At 41.7% G+C, this 13,922-nt stretch overlaps 1 protein-coding gene across 1 annotated transcript; it reads right to left on the bottom strand.

Moving 5' to 3' along the window:
* SRD5A3 (steroid 5 alpha-reductase 3) lies at positions 1-6,391 on the bottom strand. The gene is made up of 5 exons (XM_061584616.1): positions 5,403-6,391; positions 3,888-4,039; positions 2,860-3,054; positions 2,153-2,275; positions 1-1,094 (listed from the first exon to the last, which is right to left on the bottom strand). Exons 1-5 carry the CDS (start codon positions 5,603-5,605, stop codon positions 835-837), a joined length of 933 nt encoding a protein of 310 aa, XP_061440600.1. The 5' UTR covers positions 5,606-6,391; the 3' UTR covers positions 1-834.
* Between the last annotated feature and the right edge of the window lie 7,531 nt (positions 6,392-13,922).

Here is a 13,922-nt window from a genome sequence, read left to right as displayed (position 1 = left end):
TGACAGCAGATAGAACCTATTTAATTTTCCAAGTAGAGTACAAAGCTACAGTCAAGGAGCCTTCTGCTTCTAAATATTTAAACCCAGATCTCAAAATTAGAGGCAGTATAATTTTCAAGTGTAGTATTAAGAAGGGTCAATTTACACATACATGGTGATTGCTCCATGATTGTGGCATCAAGCAACGATTAGCGCAGTGTGAATGGTTATTACAGAACAGAGAAAGCATTCGTATTGCCTCAGACATATTGCTTTTCAATAGAACTAATTCACATGTGCAACTACCAGTCAAATGACTTTTCATAGTTTCATTATTCAAGTGATGTACATGCACGTGTGAATCAGATGCAGCAGATTCCTTCACACTGTTCTGCATGCTCTACAGAACTGGTGAAAAAAATGTACATGTTCAATAGTACCTTCCTATTTTTGCTTCACTCCTACTGTGTAACCAATTCCTTTTCAATAAGGCCACACATGGAAAAAGTGACTTCAGTTTCCAGCATAAGGGAGGGGGAATGACACTGCATCTCTTGACTAACAGTATGATCCTATGCACACTTACTCAGAAATAGGTTCCATTGTGTTTAACAGGGCCTACTCTCAAAAGAGTACCTGGGAGTAAGCCACTGTGAACTCAATGGGACTTGAATAGGATTGTTCTCCTTAGATTCATAAATTGTTTTCATATACACAAACAAATTCCTTAAGCATTTCAGATAGACCAGCACCAATTCAATTTCAGTCAAATCTCCTGCTGATTACAGCCACCTGACACCTGAAAACAGACTACCATTTCCATTTGGATGGGAATTTCAAGTTAAGATAAATAACCTATAGCAGAAAGGGGATGTAGGCTTTCCGACACTTTGGATAGTGCTTAAAGTTGTGCAGGTAATATTCATGGCATAAAACAGCACTCACTGCCTGGTTAAAGAACACATACGTAACCACCAACCACCATGTTAAATTGTTAAATCCAAACATGGCAGCCATTGATATGTATATTAAGAGTTCAGCAAAGTAATGAGGACAGGACACCAACTCAAACCAATCCCCAAAAGGAATGCTGTGGTCCAAATTCACCACCTTTCCTGAAATAACAAAAAGAAAACAGCTGTTAGCCTTGTCTAGCTAAGGAATAAGACTGAAATACCCTTCCACTATTACCAGTATCAGTGGGATTTGTGGATACTAGGACTTCAGTAAAGATGAGATCACTCTCTTCCTACTTTAACTATAGACTCCTGGTTTAAGGAGAAGGCCACCTTTGAACTGCACCTGGCTAAGGGACGTATTGGTCAAAACAAGAACTAGAAATCTAATAAGTCAGTCAATCCAGTTGTTTCCCGTTACCCTTTGCCGAGTGATGAGCTACAGGCTACTTTCTGCTGTTCCAACAGTTAGTTAAGAGTCTGATTGTTTGTTTCAGCATGACCAGTTTTGTTCCTTGCTTTCCTCAACAAACCTAGTTTTGCCCAGGGCTTGATGCGAGTGACAGAACACCAGGATTCAGTTCTGTTTGCAAAGCTCCAGCCTTGGATTATATGAATAATAAAGAGGGTGCCTTTGTACAAAATGTTTGGGGGGCCCTGCTGTAGACTTTGATTTCATAACTTCATCTAAATGATGTTCCAAATAGACCCTTTGGCCAAGGTTCAAACTGCACAAAGCGCAGCAGACCTGTATTGTTAGATATGGGTCTGTGCCAATCATTTTTTAGATGAGTATCTGGGTCCTGACTTAACAGCAAAAAAAAAAAAAAAAAGCACACGCAAGGGGTGCTAGGTACTCCCACCAGTTGCAGCTTATATCTCTATATTAGTGTCCCTTCAGTCAGACTCCACCTAGGAGTGGGTGGAGAGGGTTCAGCACCACATTCCTTCACACACCCCTTTTGCTCTTTAAATTGAACCTCCTCCCCCACTTTGTACATGATTCGGACACATCTGTATTCAAAGAGACATGCATCTGCTGTCACTATCAGTGTTGTATAAAAAACACTGCCACTGCCTTGTTATATTCCCTATGAAAGTGCAATTTATAAATATTTAAACAAACAAGGAACAGATAGATGATGGATGACCAAGTCATCTAATATTTTTAACTCAGAGGGACAAAGGCGGACTAGACAAGCAGTAGAATATCTTACCCAATTTATTTTTTCTAAGATTGGCAAGAATCACATGACATCTATGTTGATGAACGGAGGCCCAAATGAACATCAGGACTCCTAGGATATGGTACCAGCAGACTGTCAGCAGGTTATCTTTCCCTAGATTATGCAGAAATAGGGTATGTTTAGATGCTGAAAGGATCAAGACTGATATTTCTTCTAGCAGTTAACTCAAACATTTCTCCCAATTACAAGTCTGATCTTGGAAAATGCTCCTATGCCAAGTTCAAGACACAAAAGAGTACCAATTCTCATCTAGGGGCCTTTATTCTGTAGATCGCATATACTGTCAGGCTTATACAGTTTCTATGACTATCTTGAGCAAAAGCAAAGAATTAGATAGTGTATGAGCTAGGGGGGCTGGCAAATCAACATGTAAAGCAGGGGTGGGGAACTTCAGGCCTCTCCTGGTCTGTCAGTTCATTTAAAATACAAGGGCCACAGCTGATGGGAGGGCACATACCTTGCATACAGAAGGTCCCAGGGATCTCCAGGAAGTCCTGGAGATCCACTACTAATCAGTGTATACAATACTTTACATTGACTGATGGTCTGATTTGGTACTTGGTAACTTTCTATACTCCTGTGTTCCAGTTTGCTGTATGCTGACCAGGCCTTAGACAAACCTACTCCCAGGGAAACAAGGAAACAACATGATGATGATGCTAAAAAAAGATCCTTACCTTGCCTGACTTTGACTGGCACTTGACATAACACGGTGAAGCCCACCAGAACATAGTAACAGAGTCCAAAACAGTACTGCACAATATGAATGACACCTCCTGAGAACACGCTGATGTAAAGACACTCTCTTAACCGTCTACAGCAGTTTATCCAGACAAAAAGGCAAACCAAGAAAGGAGACAGGGACTCGCCACCTAGAAGTCCAACAAAGGTTGTGGTGTAAACAACTGTGCCAAATTTAGTCACAGAAATGTTCTCATTAGAAGGCAGACAACCAGCAGAATTAGTAGAGAAAGTTAATGCTCCCATGAAATATTCAGTCACATTACACTATGTTAAGCATGCAGAATTCCAAGTACTTAGCAATACTGGTGGAGCAACTATTGCATTAGGCACTTTATAAATTGTTCCTTTACCATACATTTATCTGTTATGAAAGATCTGAGTCATCTGATCAGGGCAGTGGATATTCTGTAGGAAAATTATTTTTTACCCTAACTGCAAGACATCAATCTTATGAGATTCAAGTGCAAGGCTGCACATCTGAATGCTCTACAGCAATAATTTCTTGCTCGTGAAAATCTAGCAAGTCTGAAAAGAGGGTTATGCCCTAGCCCACTGTCAGACATGCTGGTTTGTTGTGTGCAAGGAGCTTCTCTTTTATATGAAGGAGCATTCAAATATAAAATCCTCCCCCTGGATTATGAAGTGGCACAGCCCCAGGACTACCTACACCATGCACATTTACCTTGAATGCACATATCATCTGTTAGTGATGGGGGAGAAAATACATGAAGTAGTTCCACTGCCAATGGTGCAACTGTGACTATCTTCTGCTGAAAAATGACCTTGCCTGTGAGCTGATTTACACGTTCAGGGAAAATAATTTTGACTTTTATTACAGCTTTTTAAGACACTGTATAAGTGGAACAGACAGAGCCTTGAAGAGAGAATCCCGCTAGAATAATATGGATATTTTTATCTTCCCATGACAAACAGTTCATACCACTCACAGTACTCTACATACTTCCATATTGGTCCTGCAATGCTCTGTCAAAAATGCTGAGCGAGTCCTGAAGCCAAATGGGGAAGGGCCATGATAAAAGGTGGCTTTGAATAAGCAACAATAGCAGGAAGCCATTCCAGATCACAGACACAATGTAGAAGTGACAGAACCACCTGTAGAAAGAAGCATCGTCAGCTTACTGTTTTATTCCCTAGAGGACAACCAAATCCCCTATATTCTAACAGTCTACTAGCTTTCCTTCATTTGGCATGGCCTCCCCACAATAAGAAAATTTACACCGCTCTAGAGTCATTTGTTGATCACCATCTCAAGTAGTAACTATCAAATCACAAAGTTTCTTTGTCATTTTGATTGCTCTTGCTCATCTAACCTGGAAGTCTACAATAGGAAGGCCCTCACACCTAGCATAGAATTAATACCTTAGTTCATGCCTTAATTTCAAAGAGAATGAGATTTATTTAATTGATTTAGCAAACTCAAACATAATTTTATGTTCTGCCATGTTGCTTAGAATTCTGTCTAAGGCATTTTTCTTTCTTCTGTCCAAATATGAAATAACCATCCAGTTTGTTCATTTTGTCTAAAACAAAGTACATGCAACCATAAATCAAATGGAAATTAGAGGAACACCAATACAGAATCAGACTGTAAGCGTAACTTCAATTACCATGACATCATGAGCAAAGCTTGCACTGCATTCATTAGCTTTATTTATTTATGGAGTAAACCATAAGTGAACATGTGCATAATGCTCTCTTAGCAAATCCATGGTGCAATGGAATAAATAAATAAGTGCTCTCCCCTGCTCCAGCATTCTGTAGCTGCCAGACATACTCAATCCCCACTGGACTGGTCTGAAATTCCCTATGCATTTTTTTATTATTATTTCTGCAATTCTCCAAACCTATCCCTCTTGATGGTGCCATTTTGGCTACATAAGGCTCAGAACAGGAAAATGAATTGCATGTTAGGATATACATATAGAAAGTAACAGCCTCATCCTATGCATATGTGTCCAGAAGTTAAGTCCCACTGGAAATGATGACAACATGCACCTCATCAAGTGAACTTCAGTACATGAAACTCATGCCAAAATAAATTTCTTAGTCTTTATGTTTTAAGGTGCCTCAAGGCTCTTTGTTGTTTTTGCTGATTACAGTATTCCTCCAGCTTGAAAGCCTGGCCTTCTACAGATCATACACCTGGCCAAACAACTCTAGAGCGTACATTCTCTCATGCTGGTCTGCCTTAAACATGCATCATCCTGCCAAGCATTAAGGAGGATTTTAAACACACATCAGGCTCAGATATGGGACCGAAGAGACCTCTGTATCCATCCCGAAGCAGTCATCTAGCGGGAAGGGGAAAGCATTCTACACGTGCCCAGAAGCACTATAGTGACCGATTCACAGCGCTGAAAAGAGGAGACGCGACTCAGGCCTGATCACTATCTGAGAGAGGTTCCTTCAGGGCTCTCCTAACTCGGCAGGCTCACATCGGGGCCACTCCACTTACCTCTTCGGCACATCAAATATCTGCAGCTGGGAAGGACGCTGCCTCCAGCTGCTCTTGGTCTTCCCGTAGCGGATCAGATCCTGGAAAATTCCCGCTAGGCTAAGTGACTGAGTCTCAGGTGAGGATTTAAACTGCAGTAAGGGCAGAGCCAACAGCACGGTGACAAAACTACTCGCCAGCACCAGCCAAATCTGCTCCATCATTTAAACAACTGCGCAGCCGCAAAACCCCACAGCTTATCAAGACTCTCTTCGTCAGCTCTCTCCCATCACAGGGAAAGCTTTTTTTAAAAAAGGGACGGGCACCAATAAACTGTTTCCTCTCCGTCAGCCAATAGAAAGTGAAGAATAGCGGCCGCGGAAAGTTATTTGTTTTAGAGTTACACAATTGCCCAATCATCTTAAGCAAAGAAGGCTTTGGACCCTCCTCTAAGATTTGCTTTTACCTTTTTGCTTCGTTTGATTGGCTTTCATATGCGTTTCTTTTTTTTAAAGAACTGATGTTTCTGTTTGTCACCCATAAAAAAATTTAAAAAGTGATTTTATTTTATATTTTTAACTTTTTTAAATTGGCCTCTGACAGGTGTGTTTTGCAGGGGGGAGGAACAGAAGGGGACTTTGTCCCCATACTTTTTCCCTAGCCGGCGCCGTCCACCCACGCAAGCACATGTACACACCAGGGCGAGCGAGGGAGGGGAGCCTAACCTTACAGCAGAGGCTTTGGCAAAGCTTCTCAACGCAGGTGGACGAGGAAGAGGAGGTGCAACACCCTGGGGCAAGAGACAGGCTGTTATGCCGGCGAAAAATCGGAGAGGATATTGCTGCTGCCTCCGCTGTATGGATGTGAGGCGAGGGAAGCCTACCTCAACCTTCTCCGTGGTGGGGCGGCGGCGGCGGCAGATCTGTAGTGGTGGAGTGCGAGTGTGTATGAGGAAAAGAGCCTGAAGGGACCCTGCACTTGCGAGAAGGAGCTTACACGGGAGAACTCCCGGTGGTGAGGATGTCGGAGGGTGGGAGGAGTTTACACAGGGGGATGGGAGGCAGTGGCAACCCCAGGAATGACTATTTTGACTTCAAATCACCCACTCTAGGAAGGAATTGGATGTTGTGCTTGATTCTTAGGGTTGTTCCACCCTCCCAGAGATGATGGATCAGTTCAGGTTTCAAAAGAGGAGGAGGGGCACATTAGTTGCAAAGCATTCAAAAGGGACTAAGAATTGTGCCTTCTCTCTCACACACACAAAAAGAGGCTTTAGAAGTCTTTGAGATCTTCTCGCCTTCTTCCCCCTCTGATTCCCGTCCCTCCTCATGCATCTGAAAGTATTCCTGATGCAAAGTATAATTTGCAAATGCAGAAGGAAAAGGGTTGGGTGATTAACAAATTTAGACTGCAATCCAGTACACACTTACCTGGGAGTAAATTCTATTGAACCCAATGGAGTTTACTTCTGAGTTGATTGCAGCCTTAATCTCCTCCCTGTTGGGAATGGATGCTGCTGCTGTGGGAAGAGCAAATGAAGCAATTTTCTCAGCTAGGAAGGCAGCAACACCAACATCTTAAAGCTAACTTGGTTTACTTGGGAGTGAGCTTCATGGATCACAGTGGGGCTTGCTTATGAGTAAACATGCAGATAATTGGGTTGCATGACACTATAGCAGATTTATCTTGATAAAATAGGTTGCTAATTTCTTTGGCTGGATTGTATGACAAGATTAGAGACAAGAGGAATGATAGTTAAAGAATGAAAGTTAAATAATTCTTATGAGTTAAGGTTATTTTATTATTCTAGTACATAACCGTGGGGTGGAGAAGGCATGGAAGGATCTTTAAACAAATGAAAGCTAAAGCCACAATATGCTTTAAAAAAAATTCCTTGATGAGAATAGGCTTTAAATAGGGAAGGGCCATAGCCCAGTGGCAGAGCATCTGCTTTTTACGCAGAAGATCCCAGGTTGTCCCAGGTAGGACTAGGAGAGAGTCTTGCCTGAAACCCTGGATTGTTGCTGCTAGTCAGTGTAGACAGTACTGAGCAAGATGGACCCAGGGTCTAACTCAGTATAAGGCAGTTTTCTGTCTTTCTATCTATGTTCCTAGACTTGCTTAACTTCTTTCTGTAATATATTGAGAAAGAGTTGTCTCCAAAAAAGCAAAACCAGAGTTACCTGTAATCTCATCTGACAAAGGCAGGCTGGCCTATGAAGTCTGTGACCAAAAAAGCCTGTCAGCCATGCAGGGTGGTTGGTCGACTTGACAAAACTCCGATTTGCTGTTTATATAAATTACAAAAATGCAGGTTGTGAAGTACTTGCAGGCCACAATATTTGGCTGGAGCGTTGTTTGGGTGGAGGGAGAGATGATGGAAGGCCAATGGGTAATTTGGGGCTACGGGAGTGTGCAAGGGGGGTGGTTAATCTATGTGTGCTGGTGAACCAAATGGGAAGGGATCTGTCCATGAGGACTGAGATGAGAGGGTGAAGCTTCCATACAACAACATGGGTTGTTGTTTTTCTTTATTGCTGTAGCTTTCCACGTCAGTTATTGTCGGAAGGCAGAGCTGGGGTCCCAATCCCGGGGAGCTGGATCCCGGAGAGTTGGGAGAAGAGTATTCGGATGGATGGCAGAGGGAAGGGGGAGGAACTTCCCCCCTTTGGAGCGAAGACGAAACAGAGGAACTGCCAGTGATAAGGTCGCTTAGCAACGGGGAGCCTGAGCCCTCCCTGGACATTCTCACGCCTCCCCCTCTTTCAGGCTCAGAGCAAGAGGGGGAAGAGGGAGGGCTGCTCACAGCCGAAAAGCGGGGAGGCAGTTTACCATCAGCTCCTCCCCTATCCCCCATCCTGGAATCGGAAACTTCAGAAGAGGAGGGGGTGATGCTTCCCCCCTCACCGCGCACACGCAGACAGCTGAAAAGACAGGAGAGAAGGGGGGAAGGCGGGCAGTACCTGAGGGGCAGTTAAGGAGGAGCGAAAGATTGCGCGCCCGTTTGGCCCCTTCTTAAAGAACAGGCAGGAAGAAGTCCCTTGCTCTGTCAACTTTCTCCCAATGCCGCAGGACCTGTATCCCTGTATTGATTCATGAGAAAATGCAGTCTTTGTTTGGACATTACCCTAATAAAACACGAATTAACTACAATCGTTGGTCTGGTTCCTGAGTCACATCCTGGGCCTGACAGTTATGTAGGCCCCAATGGGTATCAGTGGTATAACCTTAGAACGAGTGGCAGTGAGAGGCATGGCATGACTAACAAACGGACCCTGCACTTCTCAATTTGCCACTACACTACTGGCCTCTAATGTCAGTAAGAGCCCATAATGCTGGTAGTCTAAGAAGAAATGAATTACACTAGTCCTGCATTGTTTATCACTGGCCATTGGTGACCACTGGACTTGGTGGGGCTGCTAGAAGGTCGTGGTGGCATGATGACCAAATTGTTCTGTCCCCCCTCCTCCTGTGAATAAGGTGGAGGGATATTAAATGCACTAGGACCTGAAAATCAGCCCTGAAACTCACTGTGTTACCTTGGGCTGATCACTGACTCTTAAACCTAACCTACCACACAGGGTAGTTATGTGGATAACATAGGGAAAAGGAAATCCGTGAATGTCACCTCCTTAGAGAAAAAGTGGAATGGGCATAAAAACGGGCTAATCAAAAGAAAACATCTCTCTCCAGCCTGCCTGCCTCTGATTTCAAATTGATGGAGAGGGCAGGTTTGGAATCATGAAAAAAGCTTAACTTAAAAATCAAACAAAAAAGAATCTGGGCACAGCCAGGCTCTTTAGGCCTATAAGCACTGGACATGTAAGTCCTCTGCAAATCCAGTGTGTGGCTGTCTGCTGGGATAGCCTTGCCTGGATGGGAAGTGCAGGCAGGGTGCAATCCATGCTCCAACACTACATATAGGCTATAAATGCTAGTCCTCTATGCGTTTTGGAAATACTTTCCTTCCTCAGGAGCTAAAAACATTCAAACAAACTCAAATTAATGTCTTGGAGACGACACCATGGTCTTAAACATAGCGGAATACTTTTAGAGACCACATTCCGTACAAATCACAGAGAGTTTTATGTTTGAGCTGCTTTGTAATGGCTATTATAAGATTATGTTCAATTTGAGCCATACAGTATGGTTTTATAAGATGCCAGTCTGATATTAATGATCAGGGATATATTATAATGAATTTTTTGTAATGTTTTTTAAGTGATTTGTACAGAATGTGGTCTCTAAAAGTACTCTGTGTTTAAGTCCATGGTGTTGTCTCCATGACATTAATTTGAGTTTGTTTGAATGTTTTTAGCTTCTGAGGAAAAAAAATATTTCTGAAACGCATAGACCACTACAATAAATTTTACTCGGCACCAGAGCTTGCCTCTCTCTTTTGTCTCCAGTTTGCTGCCTGTTCCCTTTTGTTCCTGCCTATAAATGCTAGTCACCAGGTCAAAGCATTTCCATTAGCCACACTTGCAGGGGAAATGGATTGCTCTGCTGATCAGTCACAAAATCTCTTTAAAACTGATTTTTTTTAAAAAAAAGTCACGTTCAGCTACTCCCACCAGGTTTTACAGTAAAAAGAGGTGGGGTTTGACTAACGTTGTGTGCCCCCATTTTTCAAAGAGAGAGGTGGAGATGCACTGGAACTGGCAGAACAGTGAGTGTGCTTCTACCCATAGGCACTACACATTGAGTTCTCATCTGAACCACCTTTTTGTAATAGCATTTTAAGTTTGCCAAAGTATTTATAACCTTTTTATCCTCACAGCAAGCCTATAAAGTAGATCTTAGTGCAATTTTAGCAAAACAACATAAAGAACTGCTATTACTTTCACAACTAAGAAATTAATCATGGCATAAATTATTTTAGGCTAGAGTCCACTTCATCTGATACACCATTCTAGGTAATCTACGAAAGCTTATGCAGTAAATACATTTGCTAACCTTTAAAGTGCTATTATACTACTGTTTCGTTTCTGCTGTCTTAATACCGTGCTATAGACATCCCTCAGTTTGGCAGGTATGAGATTTCTACTGTATTTCAAAGGAGGTTGGGATGCTCTCCCTTTAGAAATGTTGTTTAATGAAAAATAATGAGATTAGTGAGAGAAATGAAGAGAGATATTTCACGAAACTGACAGACAGAACAGCTGGTGCCTCAACAATCTGAAGTAGCATCAAGATTGAGGAGGAGCAATATCCAGGGCCAAGATAGGTGGGTTGGTTGTCAGGGTAACAGTGACCCATCCTCCTTTGTGAGGTCTCTTGCTGCTGGCTTAATTCTGGCCAACCAGAAGTGTCCAGTGTGGGAGTTAGGAGAAGAAGAGGTTAAGAGAGTGTATGTGTCTAAGAGAGGAAGGGTTTTATGTATGTATGTTTAGTGTTTCGTTATATTTTGCTTATATTTTTCTTTATTTTCTTATTTATATTCTGTTCATTCATATTTTTGTATCTTGTATATATTTTATAGATCTTTAGGGTAAGGGGTAGGGGTAGGATTAGGGGTTGAGGTACCTTAGGTGAGTATTTAGATATTTAGATTGGACAGGGTTTTGGAGAGGATGACAAACATCATGATCAAATGTAAGTAGGATTTCTTCTGCTTCTATTTATACCCTGGGGTGAGGGTCCAGTTTCCCCCTCATGGCCTTGCCTTCCTTGGAGGTTACTAGGCCATCTCTCCGCTGCTCCCCTTAGTCCAGGAGCTTCCTTTCATGGTCCCCAGGGCTTCCTTTCATGGTCCCCACAATGCCTGTCTCCACTACTTCCTGAGCTACAGAGACCAGGAGGACTCTCTCTCTATGGTCTTATTTGTGTATATCTACACAAGATAAGTGCTCTTATATCCTGACTTAAACTAGCAGACTCCCCTCCTGAAAAACCTTACTCCTCCAACTCTTTCCCTCTGTTTCCATTCCCCCTCCTTCCTCCCTTTTTCATCTCTCCAACTGTCTATCTCAACTAGGGTTGCCAGGTCTCTGGTTTTTGCCCAGACACTCTGGATTTTTGGGGTCCTCTCTGGGTCTCCAGGTGTGACACCTTAATTTCCAGATTCTCAGCTTTCCTTTTAAAAAAATTCTAGGTGGTCTGGTTCATGAGATATACACCAAAACATCAGCCACCGCCACCCGCAACTTCTGTTAAATGAGCTCGTAGCTGGCTGCTCTAACCCTGCTCTTTCAGGTTTGTAGCCAATAAGTGAAATCAGAGTTATGATTGACAAGGGATTTCTTGACCTCCGGGCAGTACCTAGACCCGTTGAAAGGCCAGAAAACTGTTATTTTTTCCTGCTTATCTGAAAACCTCATAAATTGAGTAAGTATATAGCTTTCAGCAGTACCAAAATACCTTTTTCTCTCTTGTGTGCAGGAGCCAAACAAGTTTAAATTTTTCTTGGCTGTTGAAGTGGGCCGTGTTTTGAAAACCTTCCCAATATGAAGCTTTAATCCAATAGTCACTTTTGTGGAGTAAAGCTGCAATGCTAATCCCACATACCCAAAGTTAACCCTATTGAATTCAATAGGATTTACTTTTGAGTAGACTTGGTTAGGCTTGTGCTGTAAATTAATGGGACGTTTGAATGAACATAGCAAAGGGTTGTGTTTGTATTGTAAATCTTTCTCTCCCTCTCCAACCCTACTTTTTAAAGTGATTAGGCAAGGCTTACATGGGTATCACTGCTTTTATTATGTAGGAAACTAATACTGATTATTTTTTTTAATGTTCTGCAATGACCAACTGGTTTTGACAATAAACTATTATATGGGGCATATGTATTTTTACATCTCCAGTGTGTTTGTGTATATGGAGTCTTCCCAACAATCCTGTGAAGGTAGGACTGGTGGTTGGAAACCACAGCAGCTCACAACAAGAAATAAATCCCTTTAAAATCCAATAACCATAAAAACAAGTATAAACAGTTGCAAAACTATGTAAAATGGCATGATTCTGAATTTTGGGTTGGGTGAGTGTTCCTTATCACTTGAGGCTGCAGTTCTATACACACTTCCCTGTTTGAGTAAGCCCCATTGAATACATTGGGACTTGCTTCTGAGTAAACAAGCATAGGATTGCACTGCAAATATCTTTACAGATTGTATAAATAATAAACATCTTTGACAGTCCTGCTTATATAAATATTTCTTCATACTGTATCCTGATAAATATCTGATTTCACACTATGGTTGTACATTATTACTTCCTCTACATTTTAAGTGTGCCCTTCTTACTTTGGGTGGTCATGTTGTTTTCATCCTGAGGAGCAGATTAGGCTGAGTAGCCCATGGTCACCCAGTAAACTTTATAGCTCATTTCCATTTAAAAATAATTAATTAAAATGATTTACATGCAGGCAAAGTTTATTAAGTAGATCCACACAATTCATTTAAAGCCCATTCAACTCGCATGTAAAGCACATGGCTTCCCCTAAAGAATCCTGGGAAGTGTAGTTCCCCCTCACAGTTATTGTTCCCACCGCCCTTAACAAACTACAGTTCCCATGATTCTGTGGTGTGCTTCATGTGCTTCAAATGTCTGTTGAATGTACTTTAAATTAAACTAATTAACAATTTTAAAATATACTTTTATAAACGGAAAGGGTTGTAGCTCAGTGGTAGGGCATATGCAAAGGTCCAAAATTTGTATGCAAAGGTCCAAAATTCAATCTCTGGAAAAGACTATTGCCTTGAATCCTGGAGAGCCAATGCTAGTCCGTGTCATCAATACTGAGCTAGATGGTACCAAATGGCCTGAGTCAGTATAAGGCAGATTCCTTTGTTCCTAAAAGTGGAAAGAGGCCCAAGGGCCACAGTGATTCAAAAATTCATTTATGTATTTTATTTATAACATTGATATACTGCTTTGTTGTAAAAAAAATCTCAAAGCAGTTTACAGAAGGAATTAAAACAATAAAATTATTGGCAAAAACAGGTAGACGGGTATTTAAAAACATTCAAAATAATAAAACTAACAGATAAAAACCACAATAGCTCTACCTGCCTGGGTAAGCTTGGCTAAACAAAAATGTTTTCAGCAGGTACTGGAAAGAGCACAATGAAGGCATCGCCTAATGTCAATAGGCAAGGAGTTCCAAAGCATAGGTGTGTTAGGAATATTTTATTCTCTAGACCCTAAGAGTTGTCAAGAGTTGTCAAGAAACCTACATTATTGCCAGAACTAGTGCCGCAATGGATTCTGGAATTTAGAGAAGGTGGGAGGGATATACGACTCTAAGTTTCGTTTTTCCCTGTGAGAAGAAACACTCAAAGGTGCCTCTCAGACTGTAACATCTCTGTAAAAATGAGATAAAATGTATCCCCTCTAGATGTTGTTATTTCTCTCTGTCTTAAATCACTATACACATCCTTTAACATTGTAGCTAATTCAGCACAAAGCAAAAAACTTTCTCAAAATATCTTACTAGAATTGTATCTATAAGATTTACGTCATACTGCTGAGTGAGTACTTTTCACAGGCACATAGTAGCATCTTTATCTCTTTTGGTGTCAATCTGCTCCTTTCCCTCGCTCT

The sequence above is a fragment of the Rhineura floridana genome, chromosome 9 (genome assembly GCF_030035675.1).
Source record: "Rhineura floridana isolate rRhiFlo1 chromosome 9, rRhiFlo1.hap2, whole genome shotgun sequence".
NCBI lineage: Eukaryota > Metazoa > Chordata > Lepidosauria > Squamata > Rhineuridae > Rhineura > Rhineura floridana.
Note: the sequence above shows the minus strand (reverse complement) of the source record. Positions and strands in the feature narration are given on the sequence as shown.

Excerpts from the sequence above, each read along its gene's own strand:
- SRD5A3 (XM_061584616.1), bottom strand. The coding sequence starts at position 5,605 with ATGATGGAGCAGATTTGGCTGGTGCTGGCGAGTAGTTTTGTCACCGTG. Across the intron at positions 4,040-5,402 it reads ATATTTGATGTGCCGAAGAG|GTGGTTCTGTCACTTCTACA; the intron begins GTAAGTGGAGTG and ends TTCTTTCTACAG. Across the intron at positions 1,095-2,152 it reads TCTTAGAAAAAATAAATTGG|GAAAGGTGGTGAATTTGGAC; the intron begins GTAAGATATTCT and ends TTGTTATTTCAG.